The sequence below is a fragment of the Nansenia antarctica genome (assembly GCF_963989245.1).
Source record: "Nansenia antarctica genome assembly, chromosome: 19".
Taxonomy (NCBI): Eukaryota; Metazoa; Chordata; class Actinopteri; order Argentiniformes; family Microstomatidae; genus Nansenia; species Nansenia antarctica.
This window is the reverse complement of record NC_137692.1, coordinates 11080390-11104120: the sequence shown is the minus strand read 5'-3', so window position 1 is coordinate 11104120 and position 23731 is coordinate 11080390. Positions and strand designations below refer to the sequence as shown.

Sequence of the window (23731 nt, the reverse complement as noted above, 5' to 3'; positions counted from 1 at the left end):
TGTTGCACTTGTTACCACTCCTCTAACAGTGCAGACTGGCAGGGAAGGAGCAAGGTTGCTAGCCTACAGAGCACCGTTATTCTGTCATGAACTGGGCCTAGTAATGAAGCCTTGTTCTTTTTTATTTGATGACTCGTTTGATCAATTGCTAGGATAAAACTTAAGTTGTGAATGAATCGTGAGCGTCAATGCTTTTCTATGACACTACTGATGACGTATCAAGAGAGACATGTCGAGAGAGAGAGAGAGAGAGAGAGAGAGAGAGAGAGAGACATATCGAGAGAGAGAGAGAGAGAGAGAGAGAGACATATCGAGAGAGAGAGAGAGAGAGAGAGAGAGAGAGAGAGAGAGACAGAGAGAGAGAGAGACAGAGAGAGAGAGGAGAGAGAGAGACAGAGAGACAGAGAGACAGAGAGAGAGAGAGAGAGACAGACAGACAGACAGACAGACAGACAGAGAGAGAGAGAGAGAGAGAGAGAGAGAGAGAGAGAGAGAGAGAGAGAGATATGCAGCAGATACATGTTCTGTAAATGTGAGACAGGCAGACACTGAACAGCCTTTCAGTAAGAACACTCAGTCTTCTGGAACAATGTAACACATCGTGATGTTAGAATTATAAGGTTCTATCTCCATTTTTGTAAGAATTGAGTTTTTTACATAATCTGATCCATTAGGTGTTTATTAATGCCTGTGTGGTGTTATTTTTAAAATGTTGACATTTTTGAGTTATTAATTAATAAAATACAAAGGTTCCATCTCACAAAACATAATGGAATGTAAAAACTTTGACGCTCAATATCTCTGAACTGCCCTAAACGGAGATAGAACCTTATAATTCTAAGCTCACGACATGACAACTCGACCCAGCAGAAACACAAAACAACAGCCAAGCAGACCACATCTCAGTTGTACAGTACCAAGGCTTTGGAGACCCATGATTAATAATCCTTTCTCTCCCTGTACTGTAAGTCTCATATAATGAGGAATCCAGCTTTCTCTCTATCTCAGATTTGACTTGATAACAAGACAACTTTAGTCTTCATTGATGCAGTGGGAAGAATTCCTCTCCCACCATCTGCATTCCACAGAGCAGTGTGTGTGTCATTGTGCTGTGCAGGCAAGCAGAACGGGTTATTAACACTAGGACAGCTGTGCCTGTTTCATCTACTCTTAGCGACGCCAAATTACCATAGTCTTTCGAATGGGAAGCTGCTACTGACACACAAAGATCACTAAATTAGCCTGCCTCCTACACAGAAAAACTGCAAAATAGCTTTATACTAGCTTATCCTGATCTGATTTTGAAAATGTAAGGATACTGGGGTGGTAGAGCGCACATATCTAGGAAAAGTCATGAAAGGAGGGTCCTGAAATCTGATTGAGTGCAAAGGTATACCTTTTTCTTTTTTACTCACTTGGTCAAATGACCCCACCCGTGGCTGTTCTAGTGTTAAAAGCTTGTCTGTTCACTTCAGAGTATTTGGTCAGAGAGGGGCTGGCATGACTCATGAATTCTTCCTGGAACATGTCTGGGTTCACCCTGTCCACAGTGAGAGTGCAGGGGCCTTTGTTTTGACAGGGGGAGAAGTTACAGGTTTGATCTCTTGGTAGAATAGCCAAGAACCTCAAACCTGGGACTGTTCCTAGTTACTAGTAGCTTTACTGGAAATACTGTGTTGAAATCATAAAACTTTGTTGTTTGGAAAGCCTTAGATTCCCGCTGGGGAGTGAGGGGGAGCGAGGGACTGTGTGTGTGTGTGTGTGTGTGTGTGTGTGTGTGTGTGTGTGTGTGTGTGTGTGTGTGTGTGTGTGTGTGTGTGTGCGTGTGTGTGTGTGTGTGTGTGTGTGTGTGTGTGTGTATGCGTCTGTGTCTGTGTCTGTATGTTTGTGTGCTTGGTGCTATGTGTACTGTACGGTTACAGTACATTTTGTGCTGTGTTTGAGTATATACTGTATGTCCTTTGGTCATGAGGCAAAACACATTTCTGCGCAAGCAGACAATAAAGTACACTAATCAAATCTAATGTAATGTAATGTAATCTATGTATCTGCTGAAGTATGCTTGTACAGTATGGTATGTATCGAGAAGATAGGACATTTCCACCCCATAGGTAAACACCCTTTATATTGATCTGTAGTCAGTTGCCCATGGAGCTATGAGTACCTCGTTTTGACCTGGCCTTGCCTTTCCAGAACATTCCAGGTCATTACAATGTTAAACTGGGCTCTTGCCTCCTCCCAAACTGCCTACCCATCTCAGTGAGTGGTTCATCCAGAATACTAAACAGATTTAAATGAGTCCCCAAAAACATATGACCAGGTTTTAGAGATTATTAAGAAAGAAGGGGTAGTCTAGGATAGTTTAGCGATCAAAAGACCCTACTTGCAAGCTTGCGGTAGAACATGAGAGGCCCATTGTCGGCAAAGATAGAGAGAGAGAGAGAGAGAGAGAGAGAGAGAGAGAGAGAGAGAGAGAGAGAGAGAGAGAGAGAGAGAGAGAGGGAGAGAGAGAGAGAGAGGCAAGGCAAGTTTATTTGTATAGCACATTTCATACAGGGGCAATTCAAAGTGCTTTACATACATTATTAAAATACAGCAAGAGGAGCATAGTAAGAAAATAAAAATGACAATGAATAAAAGCAAATAAGTAAATAGATAAAAGCAAATATAAGTAGTAAATAGATAAACGTTCAATAAGACAATAGTTTATGGATAAAATACATTGATAGAAGTGTTTGTGTTTAATCATAACTGCTGCAAAACATGAAGGTTTTTAGCTTAGATTTAAATATTTTTAAGGTTTGAGCCTGTTTGACTTCTTCAGGGAGTTTGTTCCAGGAGCATGCAGCAGCGTGACTGAAAGCTGCTGCACCGTGTTTTGTTTTCACTCTTGGAATGATTAGCTGATTAGTCTCAGCTGACCTTAGGGGCCTTGTGGGAATATAGGGTGGGAGAAGATCGGTATGTATTTTGTATTTTGGTCCAAGACCATTTTGTGATTTGTAGGCAATTAGGAGTACTTTGAATCCAATTCTCTGAGAGACTGGTAGCCAGTGCAGGGATCTCAGGATTGGTGGAATGTGTTCAAACTTCTTCGTTTTTGTTAGGACCCTAGCAGCGGCGTTTTGGATGAGCTGCAGCTTACGAACAGCCCCTTTAGATAGGCCTGTTAGTAGACCATTACAGTAATCAAATCTACTCGAAACAAATGCATGTATGAGTTTTTCAAGGTCTTGTTTGGACATGAAACCTCTCATTCTTGTTATGTTTTTCAGGTGATTGTAGGCTGATTTAGTTATCGAGTTTATGTGGCTGTTGAAGTTTAGATCGGGGTCTAGAATTACACCAAGATTTATAACCTGTTTTTTTAGTTTGAAGAGAGAGAGTTTTCACTGATGTTCGTTCTTTTATCAGTTTTTTTTTTATATGCTTGTGCAGTTCTGTGTGTGTGTGTGTGTGAGCTGAGGGCCCTGCTTCTGACGTTGTTATGTCTCTGGGTGCAGAGTGCGCGCGGGGGGGGGGAGGAGCTCTGTCAGGTCTCAGGATGGCTAGAAAGGTTAACACAGTCAGGGACACCAGGGACACAGTGGGAGAACAGCGCCTGCAGCTCTCTCTTAAAACAACGTTTGACGGAGGTTTTCATGCTAATATGAACACAGGCTGATAATATGAACCAGGCTCGTCATTACCCCTAAGGGAAGGTCGCGGCAGGTGTCATTGTCGAGACAAGTCTGCATCTACAGCAGAGAATAGAGAATATAGAGGACAGGTGTATGTGTCCCTTTCGTTGTTTGGAAATCATCACACCTTGCACTGACAGTAACAAACAGGAGTGTAGATCATCAGATGTTACATTTTAATACTAAGCAAGTGAATCATCAATCCACCAGTCGTAGTAGGAAGAGTAATTTAGCTCAGGCCCGGGGCCATTGATAGAAGGAAAAACCTTCTTCTATCACCTTCTTCTAACCCTTTTTTTTGTTTGTTTTGAGGGGGGCAATATAACTTTTTAGGGACACAGTAGAGGGGGAAAGCGGGTGTCCTCAGGAGACGCAGTGCTGAGGGGCAGAAGATGTCTCAGGAGGAGCAGTTAAGGTGTAAGAGAAGAGATGGGTCTTTAGTCTACGACGGAAGATGGGGAGAAGCTCATTCCACCAGCGGGGAGCCAGTGTTGTGAAGAGGCGTGATCGGGCAGCACGCCTGATGTACATGGCATTGTATATTAAGTACATCGAGAGAGAATGCTAATATTTCAACCCACACTTTTTCTCCTTTGACACTTTTTACGCTATACTCCAATTTTACTCGACACTATCATTTCTCAGATCATTCCCCAGAATGATTTTGTTTGAGTTTGGATCATTATGGATTCTCTTTCTGCTCCTCCTCATCATGACTTGTTTTGTCACGGTTTGGACATACAGCTGAAAATAGAGCTCCTGCAGAGGTAGGAAGCTTCTTAGTCAGAGTAATTGCCTTGCCACACACACACACACACACGCACACACACTCGCACACACACACACACGCACACACACACACACACACACACACACACTCATACTCACACGCACACGCAGGCACACACATTTTCCCTCTAGTTTCTCTTCTCCCTGTCGTTATTCCCTCTTCTTGGTGTAAACGGCAATGTTGCAAAGTTGTCAGTAAACCTGCCCCTTCATCCTTCAACACTCCAAATGTCAGATTAACAGTGACTCTCCATCTAGTCTCCTCAACCTCTGAGTCCTTATCCTTCACTTTGCTCTCACTTGGATGATCCGCTCCTCATAGCCCGGTAAGCTTCCCAAATGTACAGTCTCCCCACTTCAGTTCCCTAGTCTCCCCACTTCAGTTCCCTAGTCTCCCCACTTCAGTTCCCTAGTCTCCCCACTTCAGTTCCTGGTGAAACTTATCAAAAGTCCTAAAAACACACAGCACTACATTGGAACGCAGTACTACACTGCAAAGGAGGAAGCTTCCTACATGCCCTTTAAATGTACAGTTATAGTATTCTTGGAGCGTTTCTATTGGATATTAACAAAGATATGACCTGGGGGGTGTTCCATCAAGGTCGCTAAAGGAAAATCCAGGCTTATTTTGCGAGACTGGATTTAAAAAAAAAGATCTTGCAGGATTTCCCGTTGATGGAATTACCCCCCTGGTCCACCGACACTGATCGAGCAGGAAGCTCAAGGGTAAACAAATAAGGAAATGATTTCACTTCAGAATAGAGATAAACGTTCTGTATTAAAACGAGAGATTGGCCATTCCTTAGTCTGTGAGATGTGTGTGAGATTTGGCCTCATTCCTCAGTCTGTTCTCAGACGGTGTGCTGCTGGGGAAAGCCAATCTTCGTCCATAATAAGTTATGTGGTGATGTGTTTTTTTCTCCTCAGCCATGAATAACATTAGCAAACCTGCAATCACAGGCAGCTGGGGGACTGCTTTCAGGTGGACCACTCTGCTAGGCCCGATAATGGAACGCTGAGTTTGGTTTGACCAATTTAACCTGCCTCGTTAATGGGAAAATGTTTACGGAGGAACTTCAAAATATTCTTTCAACTTTATGTGATGGATCAATGTGTAGAGGGCAGCTTGTTAATGTTACGAGGGGTAATGGTAGAGGCATTTCTCCCTCATGACTCACAGAGACAAAAAAAGGAGGGAGAACCAAAAACAACAGTGCTCTGCCCTACAAGAAACCCTATAGTACTGTAGTTGCTATCCCTTTGAATGTCCCTTTTGTTTCACTCTGTTATCATTGTTTTGTTGATTACATCACCCAATCATGGCTTATTGTAGCTCTAGAAATCGTGACGTTAGAATTATAAGGTTCTATCTCCATTTTGGTCAAAATTGAGTTCTTTACATAATCTGAACCATTAGGTGTTTATAAATGCCTGTATGGTGTTATTTTTTAAATGTTGAAATGTTTTAGTTAGTAATTCATAAAATACAAAGGTTCCATCTCACAAAACATAATGGAATGTAAAAACGTTGACGCTCAATATCTCTGAACTGCCCTAAACAGAGATAGAACCTTATCATTCTAAGCTCACGAAATGTTTGGTGTTACATTCCCCTGATACCTCCGTTTCCACCTGGTTTACATGGATCACCAACACGACCATAAATACAGTGGAGGGACTTCCTGATGTGTTCCTGTGTTTTTGTTGCATACATTTGCAAGTCATTAATTAAAAAGTGTTAGCACAAACACAATGACAGCTGTTTTAGCACCTACTTTACATACAGCATATAATCATGCAGTATATTTATGGAAATAGTTTGTGCATCTCTAAACAAGTGCTGATTTGATTAGATGCAGTTGTGGACAGTAAACAGTGGTGTGTTGTTCTCTCTGGCGAGAGAGGAGGTAGGTAGAGAGAGGAGGTAGGTACAGTAACAGGTGGGGAGGAGGAGGACCGGAGCTCAGCCAGCTGCTCCATGTCTCCGTGCTCATGGATCCATCTCTCCCCCCCCACAGGGGGCGATTTAGCGGCAGATGAGAGATTGAGAGTCTACCTCTGCCATCTGACTCAGACAGTCTTATGGACAAACAAATTATATTATGGGTTAAAGTTTCCATCGGTGTGAATGAACACAATGTGCAAGTTGCATCTTAATAGGTAGTGATTGTGGGGGGTTGGGGTATCCAGTTTGTGAAATTGTCTTTTCGCCAATTCTAACTGGAGATCCATGAATGTTCTCCTACTAATGTGTGGTTTTAGAAACTGGTTGAGTTACATGTGTGTATGTCAAGTTAGTATTTGCACATAAACATTCTTTCACATGCATATTTTTTTATTTATATTTACTCCTCAAAAAAAAGTTTGGAAACGTTATTTCAGTCGATTCTTCCTCCCCTCTAATACCAATTAGTATTGCATTTTATATCGTTGGAAAGCCTGATTAGTCACCTTTACAACGAGGTACAACTTGTAAGGATCATGCATTCGTGGAATGAGTAACACAGCTAAACGTGTGGGTAGCGGATCAAACAAATGTGCCAAAATCCCCTGCAATGTTCTTCTGTTGGTATTCACTCTCGTTTTGAGTTGCTTGGTGGATTGGATGATTGCACTCTCCCACAGTAATAAGGAAAAAACAACACATATATTGTATTATGTTGTTAAGCCAATGCTCTGTGTTACTTTGGCTAGTGTTACTGCGATGTCTAACTTTCTCATGCTCTGTAGAACTCAGGTAGATGTTATAAAATAAGAATTAAGTTATTAATTATTTTGGGGAGGGCAGATTAAGGTTAGGGCTCTCCAATATTCTTTTCAACATCATGGCACAGAGACATAATGTGTGCAGACTTTATGTCTCTCGCTGCTATTAATGCCCTGGCCATGAAAGATGTTCCTCTGAGAAAACAGAGAGAAACAGTGAGTGAGAGAGAGAGAGAGAGAGGGGGGGGGGGGGGTTAAAGGGAAGAAGTTTAGTTCTCTTATGAGGAAGAGGGAAGGAATTGAGTTGAAATGATAGAGCCACAGAGCAGGAGGATAGACACCTTAGAATGGAAGTTATATACGCTCCCTGAACACTTTAATAGGAGCACCTGTACATCTGTCAACAGTCTAAGATGGTGGAGGTGGTGTAATGGTGTGGGGAATGTTTTCCTCTCACACTTTGGGCCCGTTCATACCAATCAATCATCACTTGAATGCCACAGCCTATTTGAGTATTGTTGCTGACCATGTGCATCCCATCATGACCACAGAGTACCCATCTTCTGATGGCTACTTCCAGCATGATAATGCACGTGTCACAAAGCAAAAGTCGTCTCAAACTGGTTTCATGAACATGACAATGAGTTCAGTGTTCTTCAGTGGCCTTCCCAGTCACCGGATCTGAATCCAATAGAACACCTTTGGGATGTGGTAGAACAGGAGATTCACAGCTTGAAAGTGCCCCTGAAATCTGCAGGAATTACGTGATGCAATCATGTCATTAATCGACCAGAATCTCAAACCTATGTTGAATGTTTCCAACAGGTGGAATCAAAGCCATGAAGAATTCAGGCTGTTTTTAAGAGCAAAGGGAGGTCCCTAACCCAGTATTAGTGTAGCGTTCCTAATTAAGTGTTCGGTGTGTGTCGAGTAGAGGTTGTAGTGGTGTTTTTTGACTGGTCTTTCATTTCATATATCATGATAACGTTACAGAATGTCAGTTGGTTCACATTTGGACTGTTCAGAGGGATGATTATGTGCAGCAGCAGTAGAGAGTAGACGGAAGCCCCATGGTAAACAGAGAGTAGAGAGAGTAGAGAGAGTAGAGAGTAGAGAGAGTAGAGAGAGTAGAGAGAGTAGAGAGAGTAGAGAGAGTAGAGAGAGTAGAGAGAGTAGAGAGAGTGGAGAGAAGCCCCATGGTAAGCAGAGAGTAGAGAGAGTAGAGAGAGTGGAGAGAGTAGACAGAAGCCCCATGGTAAGCAGAGAGTAGAGAGAGTAGAGAGAGTAGAGAGAGTGGAGAGAAGCCCCATGGTAAGCAGACAGTAGAGAGAGTAGAGAGAGTAGACAGAAGCTCAATATTGCCTCACCACAGGTTAATTCCAGAGGGAATCATAATCACACTGTTGCACAATCCCTAATACTCCCAGCTCCAGACTGACGCTGGACTAAAGACACACGTTGATTAATAATTTGGATACATTTGCCTTTCACTGCCACTGTGATGTAATTACAGGATATGATGAGTCGAAATTGGGCCTTTAGAGAAGAATGGTGTCGGACGGGAGAGGCACAGATAGACAGATGAACGGACGGAGGGACAGATGTCCTCTTTTGTTCTTTAGAAAGAGATGGGCTGATTGTCACTATTGTCTCCACTATAATGCTCGTGCAGTCTCTCAATGTTCAAAAAGAACAATGTACAGTATCACTACACAATGTCACTACACACACAGTGTCATTACACACACAATACACACATTGAAATTCAAATGTGTATGTATGTTTGTCTCATTCCAAAAATCGGGTTTGACTGCCAAAACAACTGACACAATTGAATGTATTGCATTTGGCATTTTGACTATTTTAATTCATTTTAATGTGACTATTTTAATGTGCCATCAACATTTCCATAAATCAATATGAAGACACCCTGTGTTTAATCAAACTATGCAAATATATAATTCCGGAGACTAAAAACATCTGACAGTTAAAGCAGTTAAACACTAGAAGCCCCAAGCCCTCGTTACTAACCAAATTACCCAGATTGCCATCTGGAGACATCCATGTTGAACAGTAGTGTAACAGTGTAATCATTGAATTATACCATGCAAAAAAAAAGTAATTAACTGGTTGTGTTTAGTCCGGATTCAATAATCAAGAGAATGTCGTATTTTGTATTTTATAGAGCTTACATATTATGACATATTGATGGACATCATTGGTATAGCCTGAGGCGTGAATTGTGGAGCGCCAATATAACATGTAAAACAGAACACTGTAAATAGTTATTGTCTTTCTGTCTACAATAATGTGACACGTTCTAATACTTTGGTCCTCATATCGGGATCCGATGTAATGATCTGACTTTTCTTTTCGAAAAATGTGAATACATTTCCGCGTTGTTGAAAATCTATGACAATGATGGCCTGCTAACATGTAAAGTAGTGTTATAGTTCATTAGGGTAGCAGTGGGGATTACTCACCGAATCCATTGCGTTGCAGTATTTTGGCTTGACTAGCGAGCTTGTGTTGTGATTCTCAACAACGATGAAACGTAGTTCTGTGTTTCAAAAGAAATGTCTGAATATTTGTATTGGTTGCCGATATGAGGACCAAAGCATTAGAAACATGTCACATATATAAGCGACCCGTTATGGTTGAAATGGGTAAACCGTTCACAACTGCAAGGTCACTTTCGATCTATCATGATGAGGGTAAAAGGTACGGTGTGGCCTGTTCGGGGGAGGTCTTAACCGTGCCTCAGGAAGAGGAGGTGTTGGCTATCCAAGTATCAAAGGTGTGGAAGTCATGAAAATGCTTCCAGATCTTTTTTTCTACAGTACCAGTCAAACGTTTGGACCCACTTTCCCATTCAATTGAATGGGGGAAGTGTTGAAGTTGAATGGGGGAAGAAACTTGACTGGAACTGTGTTTGTGATTTTGATCACAATTGTAGCAACGCTATTAGGTTAAGAACTGAAAAAGTCAGGGAAGGAGGAGGGCATGGGGTTTCACAATGGAAGATGTATTTCATTATATCGGTGTCACCAATGCAGTTGTGGATTCCTCTATAATATCTGCCATGTCAGGTATTCTCTCTAGCCTGAGGCCTTCTAAAACATCTCTGGAGAGGGTTCTCAATAAGCCGTTCTCTCTATGACTGTGACATAGGACACACCCATTGGTCTCTGATTATACACAGGCTTGCTAGGTTCCATCTGCCCAATTTCTGTGTACAGCCATTGGTGTTCCACCTACCAGCCCCCTGCCTGTTTCTCTATTCCCTCCCAACCCCAGCTTCCTGCGTTTCTCTATCCAGGGCCTGGAGTGCTTTTAATTTTCTCATCTGATAAGATAGTCTAGCTAATGGCTTCTAGCCCACAGGCATGAATGCATTCATCTCCACACATTGCAGGCTAACTAGCTCTCACTGCAATTTACTCAAGTAGTTTCCAAACAACCCATTTACCTTCGCTACAATGGACTCCAGGCTTCTTCTACATATGGTCTTCCCCCAGGCTCTGCACTTGAACGCTCGACATTGCAGCTTGCAGTGGAACCGTAATCATTTCTAGAACATATTTTTTATATGTCACTAGAACCACATACTTCCTATCAATGAAGGCCAAGTTTTAGATGTTTTTCCCCCCAGACCGTTCACCTTCTCGGCGGGAAAGAGTGTCTGGGAAAGAGACTGTTGGCTAGGTTACTGGCTGTCTTGCATTACAGTTAGCTGAACTGTTAACACAGCCTGCTAGCTATGTGATTTGTCACCAAAACACACATAGTGTTTCTCTTTCTCACCCGTTATTGAGCGCAGAGATTCTCAGCCTTTCAACGGGTATCAGAATTCAGTATGTTTAGGAGTACGGTACACGCGATTGAAAACGATGGAGCAAGTCACAACTAATAAAACAGTTGTTGCCCCTGGGGTGAGGGGGCATGTGACATGGTTACCGTGACGACCTTGCATGTTTGGCAACCCCTGGCTGGTACTTAGAAATGACATGGTAACAAATAACAATTGTCACCCAATACTGTGTATCTAAACAATACACTGACACTATTTTTTTAAGTCAGGGTTTGTTGCCATGTGAGTATTTGGCCCCACGTTTCAAGTTACAAATATGTGTTATGTCACATTACACAAGTGTAACAGAGTAACATTCTTAGGCTTTGGATCCTGACATTGCGTTGCAGCACAAGACATAGCGCATAATAAATCAAGCATAATTCAAGATGAAAGTGTCAGTAGTACAGGACATAAGAGACCAAAAATAATAGTCATAGTACAAGATAAGGTGGCGTTAGTGCAGGTGAGACAAGACAGGTTGCACTAGCGGTGCCGCTAGTGATAATAGAGTTCACAGTAGTACGGTGAGTAGTAAGGTGAGCTTAGGGTTGCTGTAGTCCATGCACAAGGGGTGAGCAAGGGGAAGATAGTCAATTGACTACAGTGGATACCAATGTGGATACCAATCTACCATTACCAGAACCATACAAGATTCAAGATTCAAGATTCAAGATTCAAGATTCAAGATTCAAGATTCAAATTTCAAGATTCAAGATTCAAGATTCAAGATTCAAGTCACACAGTGACAGAAATTCTCCTTCGACAGGCAGAAGTGCAGCTCAAGAATACAGTTTCCACATTAAAAACACACATAGGTCACATACATTAAATACATACAATAAAAACAGACAGACATAACAGTGTTTATAAAATGTAGTGCCTATTTAAAAAGGCCAGTCATTTAAAAATAATAGTAAAAAACAGTGTTATGGTTTAAAAAGCTAGACCGACTAGAGAGCAGGTGTTACTCTGGTACTATGGTCCGGGTATACTAATGAAATAACAGTATTTGTATACAGGAGTATATGTACTTTGGGAGATAAAGTGCTCCCCATGGCTTTCCCGTTAACTAAACTGACCACTGATCTGTCCACTCTACTGATCTCTCTACTCTACTGATCTCTCTACTCTACTGATCTCTCTACTCTACTGATCTCTCTACTCTTCTTCATTTCCTTCCTCTCTGCAGCTCTCACCAACGTCAAACTATGGGCCATCGACCGACAGTGCTTCCAGACCATCATGATGAGGACGGGTCTCATCAAACAAACGGAATACATGGAGTTCTTAAAAAGGTGAGAAATAGAGAGAGACATTTTGATCAATCAATCAATCAATCAATCAATCAATCAATCAATCAATCAATCCAACAACTTTATTTTAGAGCACATTTCCTATGTGATTGCAATATATTGCACTTCATAATCAATCAAAAAAGCAAAAGTAGATAAACATACGACGATAACTCCAAATTAAAACAAACAACAAACAAAATCAAACTCACAGACCCACAGCACTCAGGTCATTGATTTATTATGACGGACATAATCAACACGTGGCGGACAGGCAGACATGTGTTTCTGATGTATAATTGAGTGATATTTGACTGATTGATTTCCTATTGAAGCCTCTAGCTACATACAAATGTGTGTCCCCTAATTTGCGATGCATCTGTGAGTGCCCATCCTACCACGAAACTATAGTGACCCCCGCTCTTTCTTCTCACCATCTGATGCTGGCATTAGCATACGGGTCTGAAGAGGAGCTGAAGGCAGGAGAAGCCTATTATCATATTAAAGGCGAAATAGACTTGCGTGGGATAAAAGGAACCTGCCATCAAAAGAGAGAGGGAGAGAGGAGCGCACTATGCGGATGGATGAGGTTCCCTTGAAAGTGCACTGTTCCCCCCCCCCCACCTCACCCCCCCCAACCCCACCCTCTGGCTCTCTCTCTCTTTCTGTCTGTCTCTCGATATTATTCCTGAGTGTTGTCTTACATTGTAATTATACTGATACAAATGGAATCGCACCTTTCGCTTTGTTGCGTTACCGTTCTCTCATCTCAATTTATTCCCAGATGGATGAATCTGTCAGCGTCTTAATTTGTGTATTTGCTCGGTTGTCAGAAAAATACCCCCAGACAACATCTATCCACACCACAGAAAGGTTTCATCTGAATTGTATTCATGTTTAGTGGTCTTGTTTCTTTTCAACTGAGCACTGCAGGAAACATTGCAAGTTGAATACATGTCATGTTTCACCGCCACACCAACTCTCACTCGGTGTGTGTGTGTGCATGTGTGTCTACTGTGTACTGTATGCATATCTGTATTTGTGTTACTGTCTGTGTGTGAACTGATAACAATTTCTCACAGCTACATATTTGAGTTATAAGTGGAGGTGAAAAGAGGAAACTGGTCAGCCGTTTAATGCATCAGGAGATGTGCTCAGTCATGACATTGTGAGGTCAATCAATGTAGAGAGACATCCCAGCTATATTCTGCCTGATAATGGAGACAGGCTATGCTGGGAATACACATCGGTCCCTAGCATAACGCTTTGTCTGGAGACGGAGGGCATCCATCTTTGTAGCAGGTTGTGTTTGCAGGGCTGACATGTTGAAATTGCTAAATAATAATAATAATGATAATCATTTTGAATGAACTTTTATTGTGGGAATGGTCACATATATAGGATCAGCTGGCTCAATCATTCATGTCACACAGCTGGTGTCAATCAATCAATGATGCCCCACTCACACTGGGATAGGGATGACTGGAGAGCACACTCATGTCAACACCCCCACTTGCTCTCACCTGACCAATCTAAGATGGAGAGAAAAATAAATCAGTAACAATCAGTAGCCTACAATTTCCATAACACTCTTTGGGGCTGTCATTCCATCAATCAAACAAACAAAAGCTGGCACTGATATTGTTCCTCTCCTGTGAAACAAGAATATACATCATCATCATCATTTACAAACAGTCTTCAGTTTTTCACTGGTATTCTCTTCTAACACTTTGAAAAAATAAAGCAAGAAAACAAAAACAAAAATTTACCGCTTGTTCATTACTCACACTGATGTGGTTTCTCTCCCAAACATAACCTTTGTGAACCTAACCAATTTGTCCTTAGTTACTGGTTTGGTAAACACATCAGCCACCATTTGATCTGTGGGACAATATTGCAAACAGATCTGTCCATTCTGTACTGTAGACCTGATGAAATGGTACTTTATATCTATGTGTTTGCATCTTTGTCTGCGGACTGGGTTCTTAGCTAATGCAATCGTTCCCTGATTGTCCTCATGGACAATGGGTGGTGCATACTTGCATGCATCCATATGTGTCAACAGTTGAGTCAGGTGTAAACACTCTTGGGTGGTTGCAGCTAATGCCATGTACTCCGCCTCACATGTGGACAACGCCACCGTTGGTTGCTTTTTGGTCTTCCATGAGACCAATGGACCATTCTCATGTAGACTAACACAGTAACCTGTTGTGCTACGACGGTCTGTGACATCTGCTGCCCAGTCAGCATCACTGAAAGCCTGTAATCTCAAATCAGAGTTACACCTTTTGTAACACAACACTTTATCACTGGTGCCCTTTAAGAACCTCAATACATGTTTGGCAGTGGCCCAATGCTCCTCGGTTGGTTTGGTAAAATACTGGGACAGTTTACTCACTATGAAACAAAGATCTGGCCTAGTACACATAGTCAGGTAGATGAGGCTACCGACCACCTCTCTGTACCGAGTGACATCACTCATTAATCCTGCCCCTTCAGTGTAATTGAGTGTCTGCTCACAAGGCGTCGATCTGGGTTTACAGTTCTGCATGTCAAACCTCTCTAGCATGTTCTTTACACACTGCTTTTGTGACATTGTTACACATCCATCACACTGTTCAAAATCAATTCCCAGGAAATGTGTCAATTTGCCCATATCTTTCATCTGAAATTTCTTTGAGAGCATCTCTTTTACAACATTCAGTGCATTCTCGTTACTGGCAGCAATAACCAAATCATCGACCCATATAATCATGATCACTTTCTCATGTTCCGTTTCTTTAGTATATACACAATGATCTGCAGGGTTTTGCACGAACTCATTCACCATTAGATAGTCATGTAATAAATGGTTCCAATTTCGGCCAGACTGTTTTAGACCATACAGTGACTTCTAGTTTACACACCACTGTCTCTGTGCCAGATGTCTGCTCATAACTCTCTGGCTGTTCCATGTATATCTCACAATCTATCGGTGCATGAAGATAGGCATTTTTAACATCCATTTGATGTAAAATCAAATTCTCCTGTGCTGCTTTTTGCATCAACACTCGAACACTGGTTAAATCGGCTGCGGGAGGAAAGGTCTCTTCATAGTCAACACCCCTTCTCTGACTGTAGCCTTTTGCAACATATCGTGCTTTGTATTTTTCTGAACCATCTGCATTTTTCTTGATTGTATACACCCATCTACCCCCCACTGCAACTTTGCCCTGGGGTAAGTTAGTCAAAGTAAACGTACCATTCTCTCTCAATGATTGCATTTCGTCGTCCATAGCACTGACCCATTCTCTAGACTTGGGTGACTTCACTGCATCACTGTAGGTCAAAGGTACGTTACACAACATTTTGTAGCAGTAATCAATGTTTACCTGTGCCTGGTCCTGACTTCCTACTTCATATACACGGTCCCCAAAATAATCTGGTCTCTTCCTCTCCCTGGGAGGATAGCGTGGAGACTCCTGTTTCTCCCTAGTCTGCACCTGTTCGGGCCTGGTCACAGGAATATGCTCTTGAGCTGTCTTTGGACTCGCGTCCCTTTGCTTAGTCGTGCTGGCCCTTTGTGGCACATCACAGTCCTCATCATCTATTGATATCTCAGTCTGTGTCTGCTGCTCACCCATCGTCTTTGGCATAAATCTGACCAGTCTGTGCTTCCTCACCTTTCCACTGTCAGGATAGAAAACCAGGTAAGCTGGGCTTTTCTTGTCATGCCCTACAAAGAAGCCCTTCTCAATCCTTGGGTCTAGCTTTTTCTTATCCTGTTTGTAGGCATAACACACCGTTCCAAACTTCTGCATCCTAGACATATTGGGACGTCTCCCTGTCAGCATCATGTAAGGTGTCTGTTTTGTGCGATTGTTAACACCTATTTCTCACTACAGATGCAGTCTGTATTGCATAAGGCCATAACACCTTGGGTAGCTTGCTCTCTAATAACATGCATCGAGCCATGTCAAAGAGAGTCCTAAACTGGCGTTCTGCAGTGCCATTCTGATGTGGCGAATATGGAGATGATGTCTCATGTCTGATACTATTTCTTCTCAGTAGCCCTTGGTACTCTTTCCCTGTAAATTCAGTACCATTATCTGACCTGATACGTCTGATCCTTCCATACGGGGCGGTGTCAGCTATGAACTGCTCTGTCGCCTGTACAGTATCACTCTTGTGCTTAAGAAAGTAGAAAAACACAGTACTACTATAGTCATCTGTGAACGAAAGTGCAAATCTATGTCCATCTATGGACACTGGGTCAATTGGACCCGCTAGGTCTGTGTGCACCAACTCTAGAGCATTTTTGGCCCTTCTATCAGGCTTCCTGTTGAAGCTCTGTACAAACTTTCCCCGAGTGCACACTTCACAGTTCAGGTTAGACTTATCAATTTTTCCCTTAAGTGACATACCATCAACAACATTCTGGAGTTTCAGAACATCCTCAAAATTACAATGTCCTAGAATTTCATGCCATGTCTTTAGATCAAAACAGCTCTTACTTTGATCACATTGGTCATCCACTGTGGGCAAATAATATAGTCTATTATGCTCATGGATGTGAAATGCAGTACCGTCTCTGTGCTGTAGGATGTATTCTCCTGTTCTGAAGATCACAGTTGCCCCAGTGTCTGTGGCTGCTCTCACAGAGAAGATGTCCTGGGGGAATGAGGGGATGTACAGCGCCCCTTGCAGCGTTGTAGTCAGTCGCCTCCCTCGGCTGTCCATCAAGCACACCTCCGCATCTCCTCTGCGCTCTGCGACCCCGCCAGCTCCTCGTGCCGTCCGCCAGCTCTACGCAGTGCGTCTCGGCCTGGAAACCGTCATCGAACACCTTGAACCTGGCCAGGTCGGTGATAATATGCGCAGTCGCACCGGTGTCCACCATCAGGCCCCTCGTAACACTGCGTCCTGGCTTGTCCTTAGCCAGAAACGCGTAAGTGTTGTCATGACCACTCACTTGCTCGGACACCCCTCGCGCGTCGTCCTGGTCCGGTCTCCTTCTGCAGGCGGCTCCTTGATGTGTGGAGCTCCTACAGTGGTTCCACCACACCTTGTGTCGACAGGTCCTTTTGATATGACCCTTTTGGCCACATTTGTAGCACACAATGTCTGTTCGCTGTGCGCTCTGTATAGAGACTTATAGCCCTTGGCTTCCCTGAACCCGCATAATAATTGCGCAATATCTCTAGGGCTTTTCGTCCGTCATCTGGTGTGTCTCGCATTATGAGCGACAAACTTTTGTCAACTATAGGCTATATGGCTATTATTTGCCTTTGTTAATTGTTTTACAATTCTGATCGCGTCTGGGAGCAGTTCTGCTGTCAATATTGTTGTTCGTAATCACTTGCTTGTAAGCAAACTAGCTAGCCCATAGTTAAGCATAGGTTGACTTTCCAGACACCATATTTTGTTGTTCTAAACACAGAACAAAACGAAATGAAAAGCATGATAGAAATACAAATGAACTGAGATTCACGCATTGAATCGTATATAGTTGTAAATACATGTATATCTGTCAACGGCATGGCCTATAAATCAATGCATGTTTCGTAGGCTATGTGATTTATTTTGTAGTCTTTAGCCTATTTGATCAAGTGCAAATGTCGCCTAAGGGGTTACAGTCATTTAGCAGACGATTTGTCCAGGACCATTGTAACCCATTTGCGACCCATAAGCTTGATATTGTGCATCTATGTAGGCCGATATCTTTCCATATTTTAATTGGAGTCCCAGGGGGTCATTGAGGGATTGAAGGGATATCATATCACGTCATATGAAGATCATGAGGGGCATTTCAGGGGTCTGATAAGTGATAAGGGATAGCACTTAGACGGCGTGGGCGGGGGGAGTGCGTATCACCCGAGAGCTAGCCTATAACTTACTGTAGTTCACAGGTATTATTTCTCTAAAGAATAGAGAAATACTCATGGTCTTATATATTATGCGACTTCTTTACCGCTGGTAAACTCTGCTGACGTTAATGCTAGCCCGGCTATTATTCATTAGGCTAACGATCAGTGTGAGCATGTTTATGACTATGACCTATCAGAACTATAGCTCTAACTCCTAGCGTCAGTTAGTAACTATGGACGCAATGTTTAGGGCATTTCTGCTTTAATGGGATAGAGGCAGTAGATATTGACAGGAAAGATGGGTGAGAGAGAGCAGGGATGACAGGCAGTAATACCTGTAAAAAAATAAAACACTCTTCAGCTGAGAGACACCAACATAAAAAAGGACTTTCTTTTACAATTGTAAATATCAGTGACAAAATAAAGAAGACGACATTCTGAAGATTCTGTCCGCGGCTGGACTCGAACCAGCGACCTTGAGATGACATGGCCTTGAGAAGACAGTTCACGGTCAATAAATATCAAAAAGTGTGGTTGATCTGGCTTTATTGTTATGGATCAAGGGTCGGACACATACAGGTCCAGATCAAGGTTCTGACATACAGGTCGCACTCAAGTTCATAGTGCCGTCTCGTATCTGCGACCTTAAAATAGGCCAGAACCGCTAATTGTTCTCGGACGTAACCACAAGACCACCGAGACGCTAACGGAATTATGACGGTTTTAGGATATTTAAACCTTTCGAACTTTCAAACCTTTCGAACGTTCAACGGAGCGAGAGCGTGGTCAACTCTGTATAGAGACTTAGAACCCTTGGCTTCCCTGAACCCGCAGAATAATTGCGCAATATCTCTAGGGCTTTTCGTCCGTCATCTGGTGCGTCTCGCATTATGAGCGACAAACTTTTGTCATCTAGAAACTGAATGAGCTCTGCGTAAAGCTCTGCATTTTTCATCTTCTCTCAACTCCTGAGTTAAGGGAAGGTCTGTTTTGAGAGTGTCTTTCAGTTTCTGTAGCCGGAGATGGCCCATGAACTTTCTTTCCCACAGTTCGTACCTTTCCTCATCTCCGTCAAACGCAAGTCGAGACCAACGCGAACTTCTTTCCGATTGTCTCGCCATGGTAGCACTCTGGGCCCAGAACCTGTTCAACGTTGGTTATTGCGTATTGGCTAAGACCATAACGATCGGACTGCACACTGAACGGAGGAATCATACGCTGTCAGACAGGGTTCATGTTATCAAGGAAGCAACTTTTATTGTGGGAATGGTCACATATATAGGATCAGCTGGCTCAATCATTCATGTCACACAGCTGGTGTCAATCAATCAATGATGCCCCACTCACACTGGGATAGGGATGACTGGAGAGCACACTCATGTCAACAGAGAGAAAACAAGAATGGTGATATTTATGAAAGGAAACAATGAGGCGAGATACAATTGAGCAATACGATAATTATATGACATTATTGTTTAGATTAGATTCAACTTCATTGTCATGGCAGAGGACAAGTTTGCAGGAGTGTTTTTTAGCAGAGGGCGTTTCACAGAGCAATAGCATTCGCTAACTAACTCCTGACACAAAGCTATATTTCCAGAGAGCCCAAGTTTGTCTAAACATATCTTAGAATTGAGACAGATTTAGAGAGATATCTAATGAAACGATGTGAAATTCTACCTCTGTTAGGGTCTAGTGATTGTGATTACTCTGTGATGGTAGGTGTTTAATAGTAAACAAATTGTTCCACTTGAGCCAACCTGTATTCATTCTGTGTCTGCATCGAAATGATACATTAGCTCTCCCTGCGAGAGGAGGAAGGGCACTGATTACGACATTTGAAGAGAGTATTTGGTATAAGACCCTGCGACATACCAACGTAATGTCCAGGGGGGTGTACTTGTACATCAAGCCACCTCACGCTACGGGAACATGAGTAAGCCCCTGCCCTATGGGCCATTAGGCTCGAGAACCATCGCTTCTCAAGGCTACTTACTTACTTTTTGTATCTGGTATAAAGTATCACTTTTTCTATCAACTGTTTGTATTCAACTATACTCAACCTCTCGGAGGCCCCAGCCCATCCCCCTGCTCTTCTAGCATGTGGCCTAGCAAAGTGAAACTTGGATCGCTCTCCATTTTTGCACCAGGAAAGGCTTTAGATAAACAAGGTGCCCCCCAGCTATCAGTCTCAGAATAAAGAGCAAGACTAAGACTGAGAAGCTTGCGCACACACACACACACACACACACACACACACACACACACACACACACACACACACACACACACACACACACACACACACACACACACACACACCATTACACCAGCACGAATCTAAAACGCTAAGAACATGATGATGTAATTTGCCCACTTAAAATCGTTCAATTGTTAGATTAGAAACGTTTCTAGAACACAACCTTTCTGTTAACTTCAATGATTTCATTTATTTATTTATTTTTTTACGTCCCATATGTTTCCCATACTCAGCAAGTGAGTGTCTATTGGCCTGGCCTTTATAGAGTAACAGGAGCTGGAGCAGTGACCAGCCAAGATGGTCCTGATTACTGCAATAAAGCATGGAAAATAAGAGGGAGGAGGCGATGCAGAAACACAGAGATGCTATGGAGAGATAAAGCCCTTTGTTCCCATGCCTGGGTTATTTTCCCCGTCCTTGACAGGCATTGGCCAGTTTTTATTGAGTGCGTTGATAACAGCCAGATAGTATTCATGCTACTGCCAGGAAACCAAACACAAACAAACATCTGAATCTCATGTTGTGTATTATTCAACCTCTATCTGACACAGGCAATCACAGATGTGTGACTAGAGATATGCACATATCTATACTAACAAGACAAACATGTACAGTCAAAATATACATTCAGAAAAATGTCTGCACACATGACAACATGTATATTGTATCGCTGTGTTACATTTACTAAAGCGAAACAGAGCAACCGTAACAAACGGAGACTCTTTTTCTCTCTTTTTCTCACAGTTAAGTTGAACTCCTGATTCCTTTCTCATTCTTTCCATCTCTTTCTCTTACAGTGTTCCGACATTCCACGGCCTCCAGGAGGAGATTCTAAGCAAGCTCGCTGATGTGCTTGAAGAGGTAGGTGCTCTATAGAAAGTGTGTGTGTGTGTGTGTGTGGACTGCACTTATATGGACTGCACTTTGTGTGTGTGTGTGTGTGTGTGAGTGTGAGAGAGTGTGTGTGTGTGTGTGTGTGGGGGGGGGGGGGGTATTGAACTGTGTGCATTGTTGAGAGTTCAGAATGTTGGCTGTTGCTGGGTACTCTATGGTAACCATGTGGATAAGATACTGAAATAACCTTTTACTTCTGGCTACACACATCTTTAGACAGTTAGTCTGTGGTGCAGCAGGCTTTTACACATCTCCCGGTGTTCACAGGAAAGTGGTCCCAATTTCTATCTCGGAGCATTCATTTAAGGACCGAGAAAGCAATTATTAAGCTAAGCTATGCAAATCTATGCACTTATCTACAGTACAACTTAATGGCTTTTTCTTCCGAATGTTCCATGTATTTAACTTAACGGTACCTTATTAATATTAATAAAATGGACAATCTGACCAATTCTTCAGGAATGTCTAGCATGTCAAACACAAGGGTTTTTTCCAGACCAAATAACACAACCACTACAGGTTCTGTGGAACGGTGTGTACAGCACTCCACATGTAGGTCCACATGGAGGTCTTTTTTTTTAGTAGAAGGCGATAATAGGGAGAAGGTTTTTCCTTCTATCAGTGGCCCCGGGCCCGAGCTAGAGTACTCTTGATTCACATGCTTAGTATTCAAATGTATTGATTGTAAGTCGCTTTGGAATAAGGCGTCTGCTAAATGCCAAAAATGTAAATGTAAATGTAAATGGTCTGGAGATGTTTAGATTAGACAACCTGGCCTGGATTGAACTGGACGGAGTGATGGGAGAATGAAGCAATTTCATTTCCACGAACCATCCCAAGGACACGGTCTCATCTGCCAACACAAAAGGCATGATGCTTTATTAGCATGACACATAATACAGGTTTGATTTTCCATTGAACATAGAGTGAAAAAAAGCAGCATTCATCCGCACACTCCAACCTGTGCAAAAACGTTGTTTATTGTGAGCTTTCGGTCATAGACCTTCTTCAGGCACAAAGCAGGCACTTTTCTATTGAACAGCAATGAATCGCACTCAAAGGTTGACATCCCCATAATCAGAGAGATATAAAAACCATCGAATTATGAAGGTACTTGACATTGAAACATGACAGCTGGAAACATTAGGACAGCAAGGACAAACAGACTGAAGAACAGCTTCTACCACAGGGCCGTCCAGGCCCTGAACACAGCAAAGACCTAGGTTCTGGGCCCTGGACAGTCTGGACGGATTGATGGCAGCTGCTGGACTGAAAAAATCAGGTGTAGTGCTGAGGCACAAACATGTACATTTCAAGCCTGCAAACTGCGACACTTTAAATAAATGTGAAATAATACTATTGTGCAATATGACAACCCTAGTCGTCTATCTGTACAGTATAGTACAGTGGATAGTGTACATAGCCTTTATTTATGTAAACCAGCTCCTTCCCTTCTTGTGATTTTTTTTTTAAAGTTTTTTTTTTTTTTTCCTAACACCAAGGGAGCCACCCCTCCTAAATTTCGTTGTTTGGTACCTGTACTGTAGCAATGACAATAAAGTCCATTCATTCATTCATTACCTTCTGTCTGTATCAAGCAAAGCAGAGCAATAAGAAAAATATATGTTTACTCCTTCAGTGACGGTATAGAGACCATGAATCATCTTATTTACAAGTCACAAGTCTTACATGTGATGATTGTTGTTTCACTTTCTTTAGACTAACGTACTTGCTCTGGTTCAGCATTGGAATCTCTCCCATAGGTGTGATATTGAATGTTCATATTTAACAAGGGTCAGCGTCTGGTGTCATGGTCTGTGTGTTAAGGTCTGGTGTCATGGTCTGTGTGTTAAGGTCTGGTGTCATGGTCTGTGTGTTAAGGTCTGGTGTCATGGTCTGTGTGTTAAGGTCTGGTGTCATGGTCTGTGTGTTAAGGTCTGGTGTCATGGTCTGTGTGTTAAGGTCTGGTGTCATGGTCTGTGTGTTAAGGTCTGGTGTCATGGTCTGTGTGTTAAGGTCTGGTGTCATGGTCTGTGTGTTAAGGTCTGGTGTCATGGTCTGTGTGTTAAGGTCTGGTGTCATGGTCTGTGTGTTAAGGTCTGGTGTCATGGTCTGTGTGTTAAGGTCTGGTGTCATGGTCTGTGTGTTAAGGTCTGGTGTCATGGTCTGTGTGTTAAGGTCTGGTGTCATGGTCTGTGTGTTAAGGTCTGGTGTCATGGTCTGTGTGTTAAGGTCTGGTGTCATGGTCTGTGTGTTAAGGGGCCTGAGTGAGGCAGATGATTCACAGTGTGTTAGTGAACACAGCTCTGTGATGACCCACTGCTGCTACATGTTATACAGTTAACCTTAGTCTCATGTATGTATCAGGGCGGCACATAATCCTATGTGTGTGTGTGTGTGTGTGTGTGTGT

The 23731-nt window shown here is 42.5% G+C and overlaps 1 protein-coding gene across 2 annotated transcripts in view; it reads left to right on the top strand.

Annotated features, from left to right (window-relative positions):
* Positions 1-23731, top strand: part of LOC308174168 (cGMP-dependent protein kinase 1) — a gene marked incomplete at both ends in the record, with an annotated part of 94729 nt that overhangs the window by 47399 nt on the left and 23599 nt on the right. For both annotated transcript variants that reach the window (XM_080549239.1, XM_080549238.1), the window contains 2 exons: positions 12218-12323; positions 21224-21287. In XM_080549239.1, coding sequence (XP_080405365.1) covers positions 12218-12323; positions 21224-21287 — 170 coding nt within the window. The remainder of the gene's footprint in view (positions 1-12217; positions 12324-21223; positions 21288-23731) is intronic.